Raw genomic sequence first — 21245 nt, forward strand, 5'->3', positions numbered from 1 at the left:
AAAGTCTCTCCTGTTATGGGAGACCTATTCAATTATCCTGATTCAGTCTCAGTAGATGTTTAAAATGCTTATAGAAGTCAGCTGATGGAGTTTATTTTTTTTTATGCAAAAACATTTTACAAATTTGAAATTATTCTGGGAGGTATGATTTCTAAATTAACAATAGTTGGATGACATTGTAGATAATCCTTTTCCCCAAATTCATATGCCGAAATCCTAACCGTCAAAGTGATGATATTAGGAGGTAGGGCGTTTCAGAGGTGATTAGGTCATGAGGTGGAGCCTCTCATCAATGGGATTAGTGTTCTCACCAAATCTGCCAGCACCTTGATCTTGGACTTCTCAGCTTCCAAAACCACAAGAAATAAATGTTGGTTGTTTAAGTCAGTCTACAGTACTTTTGTTATAGCAGCCTGAATGGGCAAAGACAACCCACATATGAAACAACTTAACTGTGGAGTAAAGATGATGACTGAACATGCACATTTGTTTTTTATACTTTTCTGAAATCCCACTAAAACATGATAAATATTATTTTTCCAAAACATCAAATCATAAGGACAAAGTATGAGGAAAAACATAATATCAAAAAGTGGGGGGGGGGGGGAGGGGGAAAGCTGAGAAGCATTGATTACAAACAAGTTTTGGGAACTGATGGCACTGGACAGCTCTGGAAATAGCGCTGAAGGTAGAACCAAGAAGAAGACACAGTTAGAGCCTCAAATCCCCTATTTACCCACAACAAAAGCCTATAAGTTTATCTTCTAGAAAAGCTAAGCCAGAGAACTCTGGGAGAGTTGGGGGGTGCTGCAATACTAAGCACAAAATTAAGAATAGGTGGCTGTTGGCATATTGGGAATGAAAATCATCCCTGCCCCCAGTCCTCCATCTCTATGTGGCTCTCAGAATGGTAGCAATCAAAGCCTAACCTTCCAGAAAAACATTCAAAGATCTTTGTCTAGGGGCACCTGGGTGGCTTAGTTGGTTAGGGGCTGACTCTTGATTTCAGCTCAGGTCATGGTCTCACGGTTCATGAGTTTGAGCCCCACATCAGGTTCTGTGCTGACAGTTGGAACCTGCTTGAGTTTCTCTCTCTCTCCCTCTCTCCCTGCCCCTTCCTGACTCTCTCTCTGTCTCTCTCTCAAAATAAATAAACTTAAAAAAAAAAAGTTCTCTCTCTAATGAATCCAACTGAATTCATTAAGGAAAAAATTCAAAGAGAAACCATAGGCCTATATTGTCCAATATAGTAGCTACTAGTCACTTGTAATGATTTACACTAAAACTTTGATTAATTAAATTAAGTAAAATTTAAGCATCAGTTCCTCAGTGGCACTAGTGATTGATACATAGTGGCTATGATATTGGACAGTGTACATATAGAACATGTGCATCATTGAATACAGTTATATTAGATAGCACTCTTCCAGACAGATCTCCCTACAACAAAGCCAGCAATCTGCGATCACACTCTAAGTGTGCCACACTCTTAAATATGTGCAAAGGCAAAGGATCACCAGATACTTAAGACATCTTTAATACAAAAAACAGAGAATACAGTTACAGTATAAGCAAACTGGAAGAATCAGACAATATAAGAGAAGAAAACTTTTTATTACTAACAGCTTCATGGAGGTAAGAGAAGACTCTGTTTCAATGAAACAAGTATAGCCTGTTTTAAAAAAAATCAGTAAATAAACATATGATATTAGAAATTTAAAAAATAACAATGGCATAAATGAAAAACTCAATAAAAGTGTCAGAAGATAAAAACTGGAGAAATCCTTCAGAAAGCAGAGCCAAAAAAGATAAAGAATGGAAAAGAGGAGAAAAAAAAATGAGAAAATTAGAGGACAAATTCACAAGGTCAACATTAGATGAAAGGAGTTCCCAAGAAACAGCACAGAGAAAATGAAGGGAGAAAGTTACTTATGAAACATTTCAAGTGTATTTCCCAGAACAGAATGACCTAAGTATGCAGACTAAAAGAGAATCCAGAGTACCCAGGCAATGGCTGATAATAAACCACACCAAAGTCATGTCATTGTGAAATCTTAAAACACTGGGACAAAGGCAAGCTTCCAGGTGGGGGGCTGGGGATAGATGGTCACCTAAAAAGTTGGAGAATATGAATAGCTTTGGATTTTTCAGCAGCACACTGGAAGTAGAAGACCAACACCTTAAAAATTCTGAGGAAAAATATTTCTCAACAGATGTCTCTATTCAGCCAAACTGTCAGTTAAGTATGAGGAAGAATAAGGATGTTTTCAGATACTCAGTGTATCAAAAATTTTACATTACCTGTACCCTCTGTCAGATAATCACTTAAAAGCTATGCTTCACAGCGGGTAGACCAAAAACAAGGAAGACATAAGACTCTGGAATCAGGAATTCTACAGGTGAGAGAGGTAGAAGAAATTACAAGATCCTGATCAAGAGCAATCCCATGGTCATAGGTGTGGAGAGGCCCTGAAGATAGCCTTTCTACATTAGGGCAGGTTAGGGTGCTTCAAGGATATGCAAAGCCAGAATAACGTACGTGTCTGAACATACCAAGAAGAGATTTAAGCAACTGGCAGATAGTTGCAGTTAGAAATACATAGAAAACTAATTTTAAACAATTTCAGGACAATTATTTAATCCAGGAAAAACATAGCTGTGAGTGGGAGGAATAATCATACTTGTATTAATCATTACATTCTACAAGGCATAGCTGTGAATAATAGCATTTATCATAATAATAATAATGCAATAATTTTTCTCCAACCCAAATTATGAAATAACTATAGAAGAAATGTGGGGAGCAAAAAAAAAATAGGCATGTGACAGAGTGAAGTATAGGCATGAGGACTAAAAAAAATCATCATCTTCCAAAATGGGATATATTAATATCAATAGATAATGACTGAAATAAAAAAAATCAAGAATAAAAATATTATTTACAAAAAGGAAGGTCATATACCCAATAAAAATAAAAGAGCTAAACGTGGTTGCTTCTGGGTAAAGAGAAATGGATGAGAGAGACTAAAGTTGTTTTTGTTGGTGGTGGTGGTGGTTTGTATTATCCTGTTATTTTATTATTTAAGCTTTGTGCACCTATAGCTTTGATTTTTAAAAAACTGAGGGGGAAAAAGGCACAGGGAAAAAAATCTAAACCTACTGTCCAAATATTGTATGAATAACTATTTATATCTTGGTGAAATTTTCCAGTGATGGCATCATACTCAAATTCCCTTCATGCCTAAAGTTGCCATCTTCTCTTCTAAGTTTCCTGTAGGTTTTCTGTTCTGTGTCATGATTCTTGCTTCCAAACTCTTCCATTCAATTTTCCTCTGGTCCTCCCCATGTTTCAACTGCCTGCATTTCTTGCTTAGAGATATAAACCTAGTACTTCTAGATAGTCCTATATACTTAATCTGCATCTCTAATTATAATAAAATCCTTGGGAACCAGAAGTATGTCTTGTACTTCTCTGAAAACCTAGCACCTGATTCTATTCTTGCAACAGTATGTACACATATGAATATTTCCTGGTGAAAACTTATTGAACATAGACGATTTGATATAGTCACTTTGTACATGTCATCTAATTTAATGCTAAAACAACTCTACAAAGTGAGTTTAATAATTGCTATCTTAAAGAAGTGTGGGGAAAATAAAGGACAGTGAAAATTTCACCATAATTCTGAGTGTAAGACAGCACATTTCTTTATTTTGTTTAAATGCAACTGAGCTGCTTAGAGTACCAATCAGCTGGCAGGAAATTCCATTTCAGTCATTTCTGGACTGACCTCCTCCAATCACATTTCCAGTTGATACAAAGGTTGGGAGTGAGGATGTCTTCTGCACTCCAACATACTGGCTTATGGTCTCCACTGATCCCCACTGATATTTTCACTGTCCAAGGTCACATGATTTGTCCCTGAAGGAAGTTGTACTCACAACTTGAACAAAGGTCTCTGTCATCTCAGTTCCTGGCCATAGCTCCTAGAGCCCCTCTTCCCTAGCATCCTATAGCAATCCACCCAACTGGGAGTTAACAAGTAGGACCTGTGCTACCTTTTTTGGAAACCACCTAAACCCCTTTCCTCCTGCTGAACTCAAGGATTTGCTTACCTATATCCAGTTCTGTTTCCACCCCCAATACCACACCCCCAATAAAGCCCTCATCTTTATTCTCTTCCAGAGAAGAGAATGGGTCCCCACAATGGATCTAGTCTTTCAAAACAAAACCAAAAAAAAAAAAAAAAGGAATGAAGCTGTCCTCTGGCAACATCTGCTTTCCATTCAGCAACCCAAAGCCCTTGGGGCAAAGGAACACAATGGTTTGGCTACTTTCTTGGAATGGGAAAGGGAAAAATACCTCGAGCAGCGAAAACAAAGATTTTTTTTTTTTAATTACAGAGCAATAAAATAAAAATCCTGCCTCTAATATAAATGCACATATGCATATACAATATAAACACAGAGAAGCAGATACTTACATATTTATATTTATAATATACACAGTTGAATGAATGCCTGTGTGAAAAGATTTTCATTGTAAAAGCAGTAACTTTTATTACAATGACCTATCTTATCCTCCAGTCTTCTACTATTGCCTTTGAACCACATTCCAAACCCAGGGAAAAACATGTTTATAAAACTGCAAAGGTCAAGGCCAGTAATGGAAATTGATTTTACATGCTCAGTGGAGTGTTTTTAAAACCATGGAACAGTCTAAAGGAAAAGAAATCTATTTAATTACTTGACAGTCTTTTGTAGTCCATTAAAAAGGCTCCACAATTGTCTACCTCTCCTGAACTAACTTAACATAAATCCCTCCCATTAAAGAAGCACTTCTTAGAATTGCACAGAATGCACCCTTCTGAAAAGGTGAAAGACTCCAGAGCATGAACTCAAACTGAGAATAATGATTCCTACATGAAGACAAGTTGGTTCCTTTAAATGTTTTTAATGAGGCTGAAATTTGCACTCGAAGTTCCTGCCCAATACCTGAGTAGCTGGTCCCTTTGAACTTGTATTTTTCTCCTTTCACTGTCTGTTTGATAAGACGATGGGGAAGAAATCAATAGCTTCTGTTTCAGCAGCGATTATGGTACATTTTTGCTTTTATTCTTTTTGAATTTCAGTCTATCACGGTCAACACTGAAAGTCTTTTTCCCACATTTCAAAGCAAATTCATGGTAATTTGAAATATGATTTTACTGTAATTAACAACTAACTGCTCTTTAAATTCTTACCATTTTAGACCATTTTAGATAGGAAATAAAGAAGAAAATGGTATATAAATTAAATTCAAGGAGGTGTATATCTGACTGACTACTTGATTATACGAGCAAGTATAAGTCAGTACTAAAACGAGTCTTCTGGGACAATTGTTCTCCAGCTAGGGGAGGTCAGACTGTAAGTTCTTCTTAAGATCATTATGTTCATTACATCATTAAGTGAATTAATTCCACTTAATTAAAATTCTTGAATAAGTACATAATCAAGCACTATCGTCTGGAATTTTAGTAGTCTTTCTAGACAAGCCATAATTAATTGATTATGCATTAACTATACCATATCTATTCTAGAATAGTAACTTGGAAACCATGGTAAATGGTTTGTACTACCACTACTAGTTTGAAACAAATTTTATTTCAGATGCATTTATAGTGCTCTCTCCTCATACTAACATGACTTCACCATAATTGTTATGTCAAGGTAGGTTCTTATCTAAGGTTTCTTTCACCTTCTTGTCTTAACTGAAATTTAGCCTTCTCCAGATTCCTTCCCTTGCAGTCAATTCCAGTAAGGGCTGCTTCCTTCTACAAGTCCTAAACCTACAAGAGAATTGCTGTTTTCTTCTTCCAGACTGTGGTTTCCAGCTTAAACAACAACAACAACAACAACAACAACAACAACAACACTGCCTCAATACTACCCTATTCATTACTTTCATTCTCTAAGACTTTAGCACTTATCTTGTTCCAAGAAGTCATATAGATAACCAGTAGAGGGGTGCCTGGGTGGCTCAGTCAGTTGAGCAACTGACCTTTGATTTTGGCTCAGGTCATGATCCCAGGGATGTCGGATTGAGCCCTGCATTTGTGTGGACCCTGCTTTAGATTCTCTATCCCTCTGCTCCTCTCCCTCACTTGTGCATGCTCTCTCTCTCGAAAAGAAGAGAAAAGAAAAAAGAAAAGAAAAGAAAAGAAAAAAGAAAAGAAAAGAAAATCAGTAAGGAAGTATTCATAAAAGCCCATGAATAGTCTCAAGAACAAGGGAGTAATCAATATCTTCAAACACTACCAAAAGTTTAAAGATTTTAAAGTGCCTGTTAGATTAGGCAATTAGGAAGTCTTTAGTAACAAAAAGAATAGTTTCAACATGGTGGTAGGGATGGTAGTCCATATCCAATTTCCAGTAGATTGAGCAATGAATAAAAGGTCAGAAAGATTAAATCAATAAGGATAGATCAAATTTTCAAACATTGTGTTTACATATTAAAACAAATATATAAGACATTTATCTGTGGCAGAATATAGATCCAAAGTTAATTATTCTTAAGAGTGAGAATTGAGGATATTCATAAGAAAGCAACCAGTAGAGGGAAAGACTGAACACACAGAGGGAAGATACCTGATAAAATGAGGTCTCTGAAGAGGTGGGAAGGCTAAGAACAAGTTATGTTAAAAGATCAGTCATGAAAAGATATAAAGAATGGGATGGGAATGAAGCAAATAAAAATGGGGAAAGAGGTAACTAATTTTGTATGAAGATGTGGGCAGATTACACTTTCTTTCCATATGTCCTTTAATAATGTAACCGTGTCACTCCCTCATCAAAAGATGGTCTTACCCTTGAATCTAGGCTTTGTTTAATGACTTGCTGGACCAGCAGAATGCAGTAGAACTGACATTCTGGGACTTCTAGCACTTCTGATCACATTTGGGAATACTTGATCTTGGGACATTCCCTTTCAGACCTAGACAACATGCTGTGAGCAGGCATACAGAGCCACTGGAGGCTAGTCCCACATAGGTGCTCTGCTCAATATCCCCAGTCCAGCTCTTAGCTTACAACCAACAACGGTTGCCAGCCTTGTGGGAGAGACATCTTGGGCATCCAGCCAAGTCTAATCTTCAACTGTCTATAGACCAGGCTGACTATCTTTGGTCAAGGTGCAATCACATGAGACACCCAAAATGAGAACTACCCAGCAACCCACAGAACAACTGGAGAAAAAGAATTGTTTTAAGCCACTAAATCTTAAGCCTAGTCAAGGCTAATCAGAACATAAAACAATGGGGAGTTAAGAGAGTTCAAGCTTTATTTCCTCTTAGTTGAGTAGAATGCAAAATGATTTGAAATAGCTAATATGCACTAATATAAATGACACAGATAATTGATCAGAGTCATGTAGAAAAATTATTAAACACTGTCAAGGGCTCAATTCATGTCATAGACCTAAATCTGTAATGGCATCAATCCCCTTTATGATTTTTCTCTAGCATCATGCAAAAGATTCATACAGGTTTGAGGTTTAGCAGTGCAGATAATCAGAAAAGCAAGGGGCCAAGAGAGCAGAAGGTGGTGCTGAGAAAGTGGGTAAGCAGTAAATCAGTGCCTGGAAGCAAGAGCCTACTAATACTTTAGGCACACGGTCTAGGTCCACAAAAATATTTTAATTTCTTTCAGAATCAGAAGAAAAAATAAACTTTTTAAGCCAAAGAAACTGTTATATTTACCTTTTATAAGTGCAATTGTAATTTTTCTTCCTTTTTTTAATGGAGAAAGGGGCCCATCAAGGGAAAAATCCCTAGGTCTCATGAAAGTCATTATGTGGTCCTGCCTAGGAGGAGAGACAGACAATATGAGAAAAAAAGGAGGCAGTAGGGGTCAGAGGTCTTGAGAAAACTATTATGAATATGTAGTCAAATTAGGACTGCAAGAAACATAAAAGGGTAAGGGACTGTGATGAGGGAGTGGAATGGGAGAGGTTTAAGTTTTCAGTAAAAGAGAAGGGTCTCACAGGGGATGAGAAGCTCCAGGATATGGTGGTTAAGTGGTGGGAAGAGAGGTGGCTGTTGGAGAGAAGATAGCAAGGACCGTGGTGGTTGGGAGGTTGAAAAGGTTATTAGCACTGAAGTGATTCAAGATGGTGGCAGGAGTTAGAAGGACTAGGATTTTATATGGATGAAAACTTTTTTTTTTTAACTTTTTTTGTTTTGAGAGGCCGTGGGGGAGGGTAGAGAGAGAGGGGAGAGAGAATCCTAAGCAGCCTCCACTCTACAGTGCAGAGCCCAACGCAGGGCTGAATCTCTCATGAACCATGACATCATGACCTGAGCTGATGTCAAAAGTAAGACGCTTAACTGACTGAGCCACCCAGGTGCCCCAGACCAAAACTTTTCACATAAAAACTGAAGTACTGGAAGAAACAAAATTTTTTCTTAGTTGACACTTATTGACAAAATTCACATTAAGTGGAATATTGAGAAGCTCCTCAATTCAATTTTTATAATAATAAAATATATTTCAAGTATTTTTCTACCAAAACTATTGTGAATTTCTTTCTTTTTTTTTAATTGAAGTAAAATTGACATAAAATATTATATTGGTTTCAGGTGTACCACATAATGATTTGGTATTTTTATATAATGCAAAATGATCACAATGTCTAGTCAATGTCCATCACCACATATGTTTACAAAATTCTGGTGTGCATGTGATGAGATCAAGATCTACTCTCAACAACTTTCAAATATGCAATACAGTATTATTAACTATGGTCACCATGTTGCACAGGAATTTTTAAAATCAATTTCAAAATAGGAAAAGTATAAGCATGATATAAAATATAAATAGCAAAATGGAGAGATTGGTAAATCACATATGAATAAAATTGTTCTACACAACAAACACCAAAACCAAAATGACCATTCAACAAACTAGGAAAAAATATATTTCAATTCATATATCAGTAGAGGTCTATTTTCCTTATAATGTGAAAATCTGCAACAAAACACTACAAAGATAGGTAAGGGTTCTGCCCCCAGTTCCAGTGTGTGAGGTTTTTTTCCCACTCCACCAATCAAGCCTCTGACACCAACTAGGTGTCCTGCAATTCAACTCAATTCTGACACCACCCAGAGATAACATCAGATTCCACAGGTTAAGGGCTCAGTCCCACAAGACTACCCTCCACTTCAGATACCAATCACAAGTTCAGGCTAACAGTGCTTCTGACTGGCCAGCTATAAATTCAAGTTGCCACAACTCCCTCCTTAGGTTTGATTAATTTGCTAGAGCAGCTCACACAACTCAGGAAACCCATTTACCCACAAGATTACCAGTTTATTACAAGAGATATTAAAGGATACAATCAACAAGCAGATAAAGAGATATATAGGGTAAGGTCTCAAACAAAGGATCTTCTGTTCTAGTGGAGTCTGGGGCCCAGCATGGTGGCACATGGAAGAGTTCTGTTTCACCAACCTGGAAGCTCTCTGAACCAACTCCTTTCGGATTTTTATGGAGTCTTCATTATATAGGCATAATGGATGAAATCATTGGTCATTGGTAATTGATTCAACCTTTGTTCCCCTTCTCCTCTCCAGAGGTCAAGGAGATGGGACTGAAAGTGCCAACCCTCTAATCACATGGTTGGTTCTCCTGTATGTATGCATACATACATACACATATGTATACATATGTGTATGTATGTATGCATATGATTCTATTTCCATAAAATATCTCTGGAAGGATATCCAAAAATTGATGATAGTTCCTTTCAGACAGAGGGAAGTGGGGGACTAGAAGACATAAGAGGAAGACAATTTTCATTTCACATTCTTTTTGATGAGGAATCACTTGTTATAGCCCTCAGAAATGTGGAAGTGACCAGAATAATTGAGGTAGGGTAGTGGGTGTTAGAGTGGGGTATCGTACAACTCAAAGAAAGAGGGCTTTTGGGGCATGATTTGGAGAATCAAGGTTTGGAAGTAACAATGGAAGTCTAAGTGAATATCACTTCTGGGCCCCGAGATACAAATGAAGAAAGAATGGCTAGCATCTTTAAAGAAAGCTGCCTGACAAGTTATGATGTCAAGGAAAAGCCAAGTTTACATTAGAACAAGAATACAGTGAGTTCCGTGAAGAGATCACGGATGTTGTAGAGAATAGAATATTTCCAGAAAGCAGTAGAAAGGGTTGTGAGAGAGGTCAGCAGTGGGAAGCAATGAAAAGATGACTCAGAGAGGAAAAGCACAGAGTAGGATGAAGAAAATAAGAAAGAAATGCCTGAAGAGCCTGCATTCTAGACTAAAGGGTGACAGCCAATGAAAGCATGAAAGGAATTAATAGCTGACAAAGTTCTATGAGTTTATCAGTGTCAGTTGAGCTTAGCCCAAGGTGACCCAATGATGTTAGCCTGGTCTGTAAGTGCTGAGATTACCACAGGCTAGAACCCATGTGTTATCAACTGTTTGACTATGGCATTTATTCTATGGACTCCTTGCACAGTGGCCCTAACAGAAATTCAGTAAAAAAAAAATTCTTTCTGTGCCACCACAAAATTCAACACTAGGTAATGTGGACCACTTGTGTGGAGGGCCTTTCTCCAAACTTCATCATCAACTTGAAATTTCACTTTCTGACCTATCTTTCCCACATGCTCACTCACTCACTATAACTGAGCTTGCTTTTGCCTTCACTGAAACCTCTAGTCAAGTAGAACAGAGAAGAAATATTAGAGATCATCTACCCTAGTGGTTCTAAACTCTGGCTGCTCAATAGAAATCACCTGGCATTGCAATAACATGTTTGGACATTGAGGGCATTGTGCTAAATGAATAAGCCAAACAGATAAAGAAATATTATATAATCTCACCTATACGTAGAATATACAACAGCAACAACAACGAAAAGAAATTAAAAAAACAAAAAGCCAAATGCATAGAAACAGAGAATAGATTGGTGGTTGACAGGGGTGGGAACTGGGGAGAATGGGTGAAGATGATCAAAGGGTACAAACTTCTAGTTCTAACATGAATGGGGAATCTAATGTACAGCATGATGACTGTAGTTATGTAGTGTATACTTAAAAGTGACTAAGAGTATAAATCTTAAAAGTTCTCACTACAGGGGTGCCTGGGTGGCTCAGTCAGTTAAGCGTCTGACTTTTGATTTTGGCTCAGGTCACGATCTCATGGTTTGTGAGATCAAGACCCATGCTGGGCCCTGAGCTGACAGCACGGAGCCTGCTTGGGATGCTCTCTCTCCCACTCTCTCTGCCCCCACCTCAAAATAAATAAACTTAAAAAAAATTCTCACTACAAAACAAAAAAGGTAACTGAGATGATAAATGCATTAACAAACCATACTGCAGTGATTATTTCGTAGTATATACATATATCAAATCATCGCCTTGTACACCTTAAATTTACACAATGTTATATGCCAATTATATCTCAAAAAAAAATGGGGTAGAAAGTAAATCAAATGGCATGCTTTAAAACAAAAAACAAAACAAAAAAATCTGATTTAATTGCTCTAAGACAGGGACCAAAAATAATATATATATTTTTTAAGTTTACTTATTTATTTTGAGAGAGAGAGAGAGAGAGAGAGGCACAGACAGAGGGAAAGGGAGAGAGAGAGAGACAGAGAATCCCAAGCAAGCTCCACACTGTCAGTGAGGAGCCTGATGCGGGGCTCCAACTCATGAACTATAAGCTCGTGACCTGACCAGAAGTCGGATGCTTAACTAACTGAGCCACTCAGGCGCCCCCCCCAAGAATAATATTTTTTTTCACTCCCAATATAATTTAATTGTTTGAAGACAGGGACCAAGAATAATATATTTTTTTTAATTTCCCCAGGTCATTCTACGTATAACCAAGTTTGAGACCTGATTTTCTTCAATGCTTTTGTTATAAAGACAAGAAATTAAGGGAGATGACCCAAGGTCAACCCTCTAGAAAGTGGAGGGAGGGTTGGAACTCAGGTCTCCTTGCTCTCGGTCTAGTATTCATACCCTCTATTCATATTGCTTTGACCCATGATTCTATCCTTTCTCTTGGCTTTACTTGGCTCTTTACCCAACCTTAAAGCAGCAATCAAAAATACCAAAATGTGACCAGCATGACCTTCACAGGGATCCACATATCCAGCTCTCAGCAACTGTGCAAGCCCAAACATCAACTTCGGTTCCACTGTAGGCTGCCGTGCAATGCTTGAGAAAGTCACTTAATAGTGCCACTTGCCATCACTATATAATTCGTGGTTTCTAAACTCAGTGAATCCTCATTCTACACAGCCATCTTATTTCACCCTACTTTGTTCCTTGTCATGTTACCCAGAGAGGCTGCTCCAAATTTTTCCTATGTGCCTTCCATCATCTGCCCTAGCTATATACAGCCTCAGTAAAGTAAACCATCTGAAATTAATGCCATCTATTTCCCTGGCCTCTCCTCTGCCTGAAATCATCTCTGTATTTAAACCTATCCACTTACCAAGTCTAACTTTTGTCTGTAATTGGATTCAACCCCTCTTGTTTTTCTCTAGTACATGTTCCATCTGTCCCCCAACTCTTCTTTCTCCAATCAGACATTTATTCTCTGCTGCCTCTTCTCTCTCAGCTTACAAATTTAGGAGCTTTTCCCATCCTAAGGGCAATCTTCCCTTACAATTACCACCCTATTAGTACCACCCTACTAATTACTATCCATCTTTCTTTCTTAATAAGACACTATTATCCATCAAGACAAGTTTAAATGGGTTTTATACTTGTAAAGCTCTTAGAAGAATACTTGACTCATAACTTACAGTAAGTGATCTACCTACCCACCTACCTACCCACCAATCTTCTATGTTATCTATGATGTTTGCTATCGATCTACTACCATACTATCATCTATCTATCTACTATCATCTATCTATCTGTCATATATCTACCCATCTTCATCCAACAAAGTTTTATATATCACTCAAGGCCTTGTTCAAATGGCCTTACCTCTATGAAGCTGTTTCTTGATCAACTATGACAGGCCAGATCAATGCATGCTTTCTCTCTTTTACCAAATCACTTAGAACATGGTGAATTGCTTCTGCAGTCCAAGTGCCTGGATTTCAGGCCTAGTTTTGTCATTTACTTACTACCTACTGGTTGATGAAGTTTGGGACAGGTCCCCCCCAAATATGCCACTTTGGCATAAAGGTTATTTTGAGTTAAAAGTAATCAAGATCCAGCAGGTTTAGTAAAAGCTTTTTACCTCCCCTACAACTGCCTAAAAAGAAATTAGATAGAGGACCTGCTCCAGAAAGAGCTGTCACCATAGATAACTACATTATGATATGAAGTAAATATAATAGACAGGGAGGAACCTAGCAAGGTCTGTTTGATCAATGTCCTCTCTGTCCCATTGCTTCTAAGTGGCCCAGCAAACATTTGTTTACCAAACATTAACTCTTTTCCATTCTTCTTGAGCATTGCCTTCCCTCCCTTTGAAGTCCCAGACCCTTGGCCCCTTCTCCTTAGTTCAAGACACCTTGCTGCCTTCTTTGCAATTTCCATGTCTGTGTGGATTTCCCGTATACACACTATTAAATTCGATTTTCTCCGGACAATGTGTCTCATGTCAATTTGATTCTTAGTCCAACCAGAAGGACCTTGAAGGGGACAGGACATTCTTATTCCCCAACAAGGCCTTGCGCTTCAGTTACTATCAGTAATATGGCAATGACAATAGTACCTAGCTCATCAGATTACAATGAAATGTCATGCACAGTAGTATACATAGATATACAGCAACGACCAAACTGATGAGGTTTCTACAGCTGTGAAGCTTCATTTCAGAGGGTGAAGTAAATAATAAATGAGTAAAAATAAATGTTGATATATAACATCTTAGCTGATCACCTATTTAGAGGCCTTCTAAGAAGGTAAAGAATGATCCGGGGTCCATTCAATGCACTGGAGAAAGAGAGCCCCTGGTGGAGCAAACAGCATGTACAAAGGACTAGAAGCATAAAAGAAGCTGAAATGTTTGCACAACTGACATGTCCTTTAACAGAAGCACAGCCAGTGAGGGGGGAAAATAAAATAAGATGAAATTAGAGACAGAAAGCAGGCTCACAAACCATGGTAAAAAGATTTTATTGTATTTAAGTTGTAATAGGAAGAACTGAAGCATTTTAAGAGAATAAACAATATGGTCCAGCTTTTGTTTTTAAAAAGAGTACTCTAGGGGCACCTGAATGGCTCAGTCAGTTAAGTGTCCGACTTTGGCTCAGGTCATGATATTACGGTTCATGGGTTCGAGCCCCGCGTCGGGCTCTGTGCTGACAGCTCAGAGCCTGAAGCCTGCTTCACGTTCTGTCTCCCTCTCTCTCTTCTCCTCTCTTCTTCCCCTGCTCACACTCTATCTCTCTCTGTCTCTCAAAAATAAAAAAATAAGTAAAAAGTAAGTAAAAATGTTAAAAGATTTTAAAAAACGCTAGAAAAAATAGGAGGGAAAGAAGAAAAAAGGAAGGAAGGAAAGAAGGAAGGAAGGAAGGAAGGAAGGAAGGAAGGAAGGAAGGAAGGAAGGAAAAAGAATGCTTTGGCTGATGTTTGTAGAAATGAAATATTCATGTTCAGACATTAGCCTAGTAGCAGGTAAGCACTTACTGGCAGATTATATCTTCCACAGGTAGCACCAATATATAGCACCAAGATGTATCCCATCTCACATGTTCTTACAATATAAGATGTCAAGTCCCCTTCCTTTGAATTGACATAGGCCTATGGCTCCAACAGTAAGTAGTGAAACCATATGACTTCCAGGCTAAGTCATAAGAGGCAACAGAACTTTCCCTTTGTTATTAGAACTCAGCCACCATATCGTGAGGAAGCCAGGCAGCTACACAGAAGAGCCACCACATGAAGGTGTTCCAGTCACTGTCCAGTGGAGGTACCAGGTAATAGCCATAATTCTCCAGATACGTGATTCAATGAGTAAGGCTTCATATCTAGCCTTCAGCCTTGAGCCAGTCCAACTAATGCAGAATAGGGCAGAGAGAACCTGCCCCTGCTGAACTCTGCCAAAATGCAAATTTGTGAGCAAATTAAATGTCATCTTTGTTTTAAGTCACTAGATTTTGGGGTGGTTGATTGCATAATATTGGATAAACAGAGAAGTGGGTTTTAGTATTAATATTATGTATGCTAATTGCCTATCCAATAGTCTTTCCCTCCTTCCTTCTGAAAAGCAGGACCTCAATTTTCTTTGGAGTAGAAAAATAACCAGTTATAAAAACCTATTTCCCTAAATGTCTTCCAGCTAGTGGCTGACATATGATTCACCTCTGGCTAATAAAATATAAGTGGACATTTACTATTTAAAGGCTCCCAGGAAAGCTATTGTACTCCTAACAAAAAGGGACGGATTCAGTTAGCAGGTATTTTATGCCTCCACCTTTCCTATCTTATTGTCCATAATTTAAATATGCTATCTAGAGCCATCTTGGTTTAAGTGCTTGGCCACTGAAGTCAGACCACCTGAGTTTGAATCTGTGTGACATCTCTGAACCTCAGTTCCTCATTTGGAAAACTGGAATAACAACAGTCCCTATGCTATAGGGTTGTTTTGAGGGAAATAAATGAGGATATTTAAGGGGTTTTATACATATTGTGTGCTGAACAAATATTAGCACAGTGAACTGTTATTGATTCTGGGCAGTCATAATCTATTCCTCTAATTTTGGTAACCATATCCTTATTTCTCTTCAGGGTAGGACATCAGCCACTCTCAGGCTGTGTGTGTTTTTTGGCTCAGGCCTAACCCCAATTCCAGGTGGTCCACTGGACACAGGCCTGAGCCGTTTGACTCTTCATACTTCCCAGGCCAGGCTAATTCGTTGAAGGATGGATAAGTGACCCAATCTAAGGCAAAAATGCAACAAGACTTTTGCTGAGACTTCCAAGACAGAGGCAGACATTCTCCACGGGTGGTCTTAAGGTTGAAAAGATGTAAGGTCTGTAACTGCTGGAGCCATTTTGGCCACCACAGAAAGAAAGGACGTCTGAGTATAGTGACAAATAGGAGAGCAGAGATGCTGGGAGATAGAAATGGGCCGAATGGCATCACAGGTCAGTGTGAATGACTTTCAGTTACACAATCAAACCCTCCTTTTTACTTCAGTCAATGTGTTTTTTTTCTGCCCAAAGAAAGAGTTTTAACTGACTCAGCTATTATTATTATTGAAGAAGATTTTGTTCAAAAGATGACACACATAAAAATTGAGAAACATAACTGAGATGTAATATTTTAATTACTCAAAATTATGCCAAGCTGACAATTACTTTTTCAGTTTGTATGTTACCTCAGTAAAACAGGAATAGAAGGAAACTTCCTCGTCCTGATAAGAGACATATATGAAAGTCCTATAGCTAGTGTTAACATTAATGGTGAAAGACTAAACACATCCCTACTAAAATAGGAAGGGAAGGATGTCCACTCCACCACTTCTATTCAACATTGTACAGAGGTTCTAACACCATAATAAGGTGAAGAAAAAAATAAAAGCAAACAGATTAGGAAGGAAAACACAAATCTGTTTATTCATAAATGATGTGCTCGTTTATGTAAAAATCCTAAAGAAATTGCAAATAAGCTACAAGAATTAAAACTGAGTTTAGTAAGATAGCAAAATCAATATACAAAAACAATTATATTTCTAGAAATTAGTATGAGCAATTAGAAATTGAAATTGAAAATTTACCATTTACAATAGCATCAAAATTACGAAATGCTTATGAATAAATTTGATGAAAGAGGTTTATGACTTATACACTAAAAACTATAAACACTGCTGAGAAAAATTAAAGAAGACCTAAGTAAATGGACAGATATACCATGTTCACAGATTAGAAGACTCAATATTGTTAAGATATCATTTAAGTGGCAAGCTGATTTTAAAACTTATATAAAAATGCAAAAGATCCAGAATAGCCAAAACACTTTGGGAAAAAAGAACAAAGAGAACATTTTAAGTTTTTTAAAGTATTTTTCTAGGGAGTCATTTCTAGAAGTGTAGTTCTAGATAAAAGGCTGGAAATATCCATAAGAAAAACCAATTTAATATTAAAGTAAATTTTGCAGCTTAAAACCGTTTTAGTTTGAAATATTTTTAAAGTATATTAGTAGTTGTCATGAGCTTAAGAAATGCCTGAATGAGTGTGTAAAAGACATGAACAGAAACTTTTCGAAAGAAGACATCCAGATGACCAACAGACACATGAAAACATGCTCAACACCACTCATTATCAGGGAAATGCAAATCAAAACCACAATGAGATACATCCTGACACCTGTCAGAATGGCTAAAATTAACCACTCAGGAAACAACAGGTGTTGGCAAGGATGCAGAGAAAGGGGAACACTTTTGCACTGGTGGTGGGAATGGAAACTGGTGCAGCAACTCTGGAAAACAGTATGGAGGTGCCTCAAAAAATTAAAAATAGAGGTACCCTATGACCCAGAAATTGCACTACTAAGTATTTAACCAAGGATACAAAAAATGCTAATGTGAAGGGGCAAATGCACCCCAATGTTTATAGCAGCACTATTGACAATAGCCAAAGTATGGAAAGAGCCAAGTGTCCACCAACTGACGAATGGATGAAGAAGATGTGGTATATACATACAATGGAATATTACTCAGCAATCAAAAAGAATGAAATCTTGCCATTTGTGACAATGTGAATGGAACTCGAACGTATCACGCTAAGCGAAATAAGTCAGTCAGAGAAAGATATCATATGATTTTCACTCATATGTGGAATTTAATAAACAAAACAGATGAACATGGGGAAAGGAAGTAAAAATAAGATAAAAATAGGGAGGGAGGCAAACCATAAGAGACTTAAATACAGAGAACAAACTGAGGGTTGCTGGTGCGGTGCTGAGTGGGGGATGGGATAAATGGGTGATGGGAATTAAGGAGGGCACTTGTTGGGATGAGCACTGGATGTCATATGCAAGTGATGAATCACTAAATTCTACTCCTGAAACCATTATTACACTATATGTTAACTAACTTGGATTTAAACAAAATTTTAAGAAAGAAAGAAAGAAAGAAAGAAAGAAAGAAAGAAAGAAAGAAAGAAAGAAAGAAAGAGAAAGAAAGAAAGAAAGAAAGAAAGAAAGAAAGAAAGAAAGAAAGAAAGAAATGCCTGAATCACTCCATCCTTCAGACACCAGGTGAGAGTGAAATGGGATGGTTCATGAGGGTGCATGGGACTACCCGCTAGTGAAATATATGGTGCACTGGAAGAAAAGTAATCTAATTTGCTAAATAAATTAAAAGTTATAAAATTACTAATAAATAAAAAGAAAGATATCCTATTATAGAGAAGATATTTTACAAATATTTGATGCTTATAATTATTATGCCTTAGCAGAGCAAACAATAGTAACATCAATTTTAGAAACTGTACCGCACTGGGAATCTGTATTAGTACTGGCTCTGTCACTAACCAGCCTTTGGACAGGTTAGTTTACTTCTCTAGGTCTTAGTCATTTTCGAAAGAAGGTTATTAAGGGATATAATTTCTTTTTTTTAATTTTTAAAAAATGTTTATTTTTGAGAGACAGAGAGAGACAGAGCGCGAGTTGGGGAGGAGCAAAGAGAGATGGAGACACAGAATCTGAAGCAGGCTCAAGGTTCTGAGCTGTCAGCACAGAGCCCGATGCGGGGCTTGAACTCATGAACCACGAGATCATGACCTGAGCTGAAGTCGGACACTTAACCGACTGAGTCATCCAGGCGCCCCTAGGGACATAATTTCTAAGAGCTCCTCCAAGACCCATACTAAAAATTTTTATTTAGGCTTTTCTGTGTGTGTGTGTGTGTGTGTGTGTGTGTGTGTGTGTGTGTGTGTGTGTTTCAGCATTACTTCATTTTGAGATAACTTTTATTCATTTCTTCTCTATAGAATCCACCTCCTTGTAATCTACATCTTTATTAGAGAACAGTACTATGGGATTATGGTTGTTTTGAAGGAATCAGGGGCTATAAAATGGTATCCTCTTTCATCCAGGACCAGTAAAGGCGGCCTTTAGCACATCTCTACCAATGATTCTATTTTTAATTCTCTCTACAGTCCTCCAAAATGCAGTCTTTGACACATCACATGCATGAGATACCACCATTATTTTTCTCTATTGATTTCCAGAGCAAGCTAGAGTATTGAAGGATAGATAAGTAAACTAAGAGGTTCAACGTACTAAATGGAAATAACTAGTTCAAGTTCACCAACTAATCATTCTCTAGGTACATCTGAAAAGCTCCCTTTTGATATTTTTGTAAATCTGATTCCTGACTTAGTAGAGAGCTATTTTGCTAAAAGGATTGTAGTCCAAAAAGAGCCCTGTTTAGGCTATCTCTTTTTAGTGCATAAAGACAGAATTCAGAAAGATAAGCAACATGAATGAAATTTTGCAGCCTTAAAAAGTATTTTGTCTTTTAGCTGTGATAGAATGAGATACCACTATCTTATTCTGCCCCAGGCAGGTCCCAGTTGGCAGATCTTCCCATATAGGGCATTACTATTATGTAAAGTTTGAGATGAAATCTCTTTTCTAAAGATCATACTCCTGGGTTCATGACCTTTTGAGATTTTCTTTCTTCTTCTGTTCAGCTTTATTTTAGAAGACCAAAAGACCTGCTAATCTTTACTAGTGTATGTGAGGCCATTCTGAGATATAAGTTTCACATATATAAAAAACATTCCAGGTGTGGTTTCATGTTATACAATTACCTTAGCATAGGTTTAAAAAATTAGACGTGGGGTGCCTGGGTGGCTCAGTTGGTTAAGCATCCAACTTCGGCTCAGGTCATGATCTCACGTCCGTAGGTTAGAGCCCCACGTGAGGCTTTGTACTGACAGCTCAGAGCCTGGAGCCTGCTTCGGATTTTGTCTCCCTCTTTCTGCCCGTACCCCCCGCTGGCGCGTGTTCTCTCTCTCTCTCATGAAAATAAATAAACATTTATAAAAATAAAATAAAATAAAGAATTAGACTTAAACTTTGGGACCATCTTGATTCTTGACTCTAGCCAGAATCTAAGCTCCCTCCTTCAAACCTTTCATACCTATCAACACAGGCTTTGACTCAAGTCTAACCCCTTTAGTTTTAATTATAAGTTATACCACTAATGACTACCTGAGTTACCAACCTGGCTTGTGGCTCCTAAATGTTGCCCTTTGGAAATTTTTACCAGTTTGCCCTAATTTTCTTTTAACTGAGACTCCATATTAATATGCAACTCGTTATCTGTTCTTTTTATACTTCTTCCCATCCTTGATCTTTCCTAAGGCTGTTAACTTACATTGTATTCTCTTAAGTTTCCCTCTGAACCCTTAAACTTTGTATCTCACAGACTTTTTAAACTCAGATTTTAACCTAAAGACTGTAAAACCCTTCACTCCTGAAAAACATGTGAATTTTCTTGACTCCAAACTGTCCACTCTGAATCTTTTACTATATGGTGCTAAAACTGGAAATACGTAAGCTATGTATACCTCAATTCTCAATCATGTTTGCTTCCTGTTGAAATTTCCCAAATTCAGACACTTTTTTAAATAGTAAGAAATAAATCCAATCTTCCTTCATTGTCACCATAATCAAGTGCTGTCTAGCCTACTGTGCCTTGGCAACACAAATGTGCCTTTGGCTCACAGTCTGCCTTAGATGGCATTAACATGGAGAAACGTATAAAATGACAATCTGTAGAGAAATGTATAAAATGAAAGGATATCAAGAGTGAATTTTTTTTAAAAAGGTAAAATTGCTAATACTATTGTATTGAGCTCACCAGGTCTCTATGGGAATGAGAATTTGATATATTTAAGTTGTTGCTGGAATCTAAATTGATTACTGTACACTACATTTTCAAAGGTAATTCTGGCAATGTTTTAGTGTATCTGGAATTCATAAAAATTATTTCATTAAAAAAGAATCCAAGTTGACATCTGTAGGTGCTATCTCACACTTGAGTAAAAACAAAGTCAGCTGTTGCCTGACTGTAACAGTACTTTTATTTGACACTTCCAAATGCTTGGCGTAAAATGAAGCAGTGTGCTGGCCAACAAAAAGCAAAAGAGTGTGGAAAGCAATGGGGAGATGAAATTGGGTAAAAGCAAGACATTTTCAGTTCAACTGTTTTATTTTATAGTCTAAGACTATAAAAGCAACAAACTGTAAAACTTTACT

The 21245-nt window shown here is 37.5% G+C and overlaps 2 protein-coding genes across 2 annotated transcripts in view; one reads left to right on the forward strand and one right to left on the reverse strand.

Moving 5' to 3' along the window:
• Positions 1 to 21245, reverse strand: part of LOC102966445 — a 46723-nt gene that overhangs the window by 8664 nt on the left and 16814 nt on the right. Inside the window, exon 5 of the mRNA XM_042998320.1 lies at positions 7737 to 7840. Coding sequence (XP_042854254.1) covers positions 7737 to 7840 — 104 coding nt within the window. The remainder of the gene's footprint in view (positions 1 to 7736; positions 7841 to 21245) is intronic.
• BTG3 (BTG anti-proliferation factor 3) overlaps positions 14930 to 21245 on the forward strand; it is a 41484-nt gene continuing 35168 nt past the window's right edge. Inside the window, exon 1 of the mRNA XM_042956284.1 lies at positions 14930 to 14949. The gene's annotated coding sequence lies outside the window, so the exon portion shown is untranslated. The remainder of the gene's footprint in view (positions 14950 to 21245) is intronic.

The sequence above is a fragment of the Panthera tigris genome, chromosome C2 (assembly GCF_018350195.1).
Source record: "Panthera tigris isolate Pti1 chromosome C2, P.tigris_Pti1_mat1.1, whole genome shotgun sequence".
Taxonomy (NCBI): Eukaryota; Metazoa; Chordata; class Mammalia; order Carnivora; family Felidae; genus Panthera; species Panthera tigris.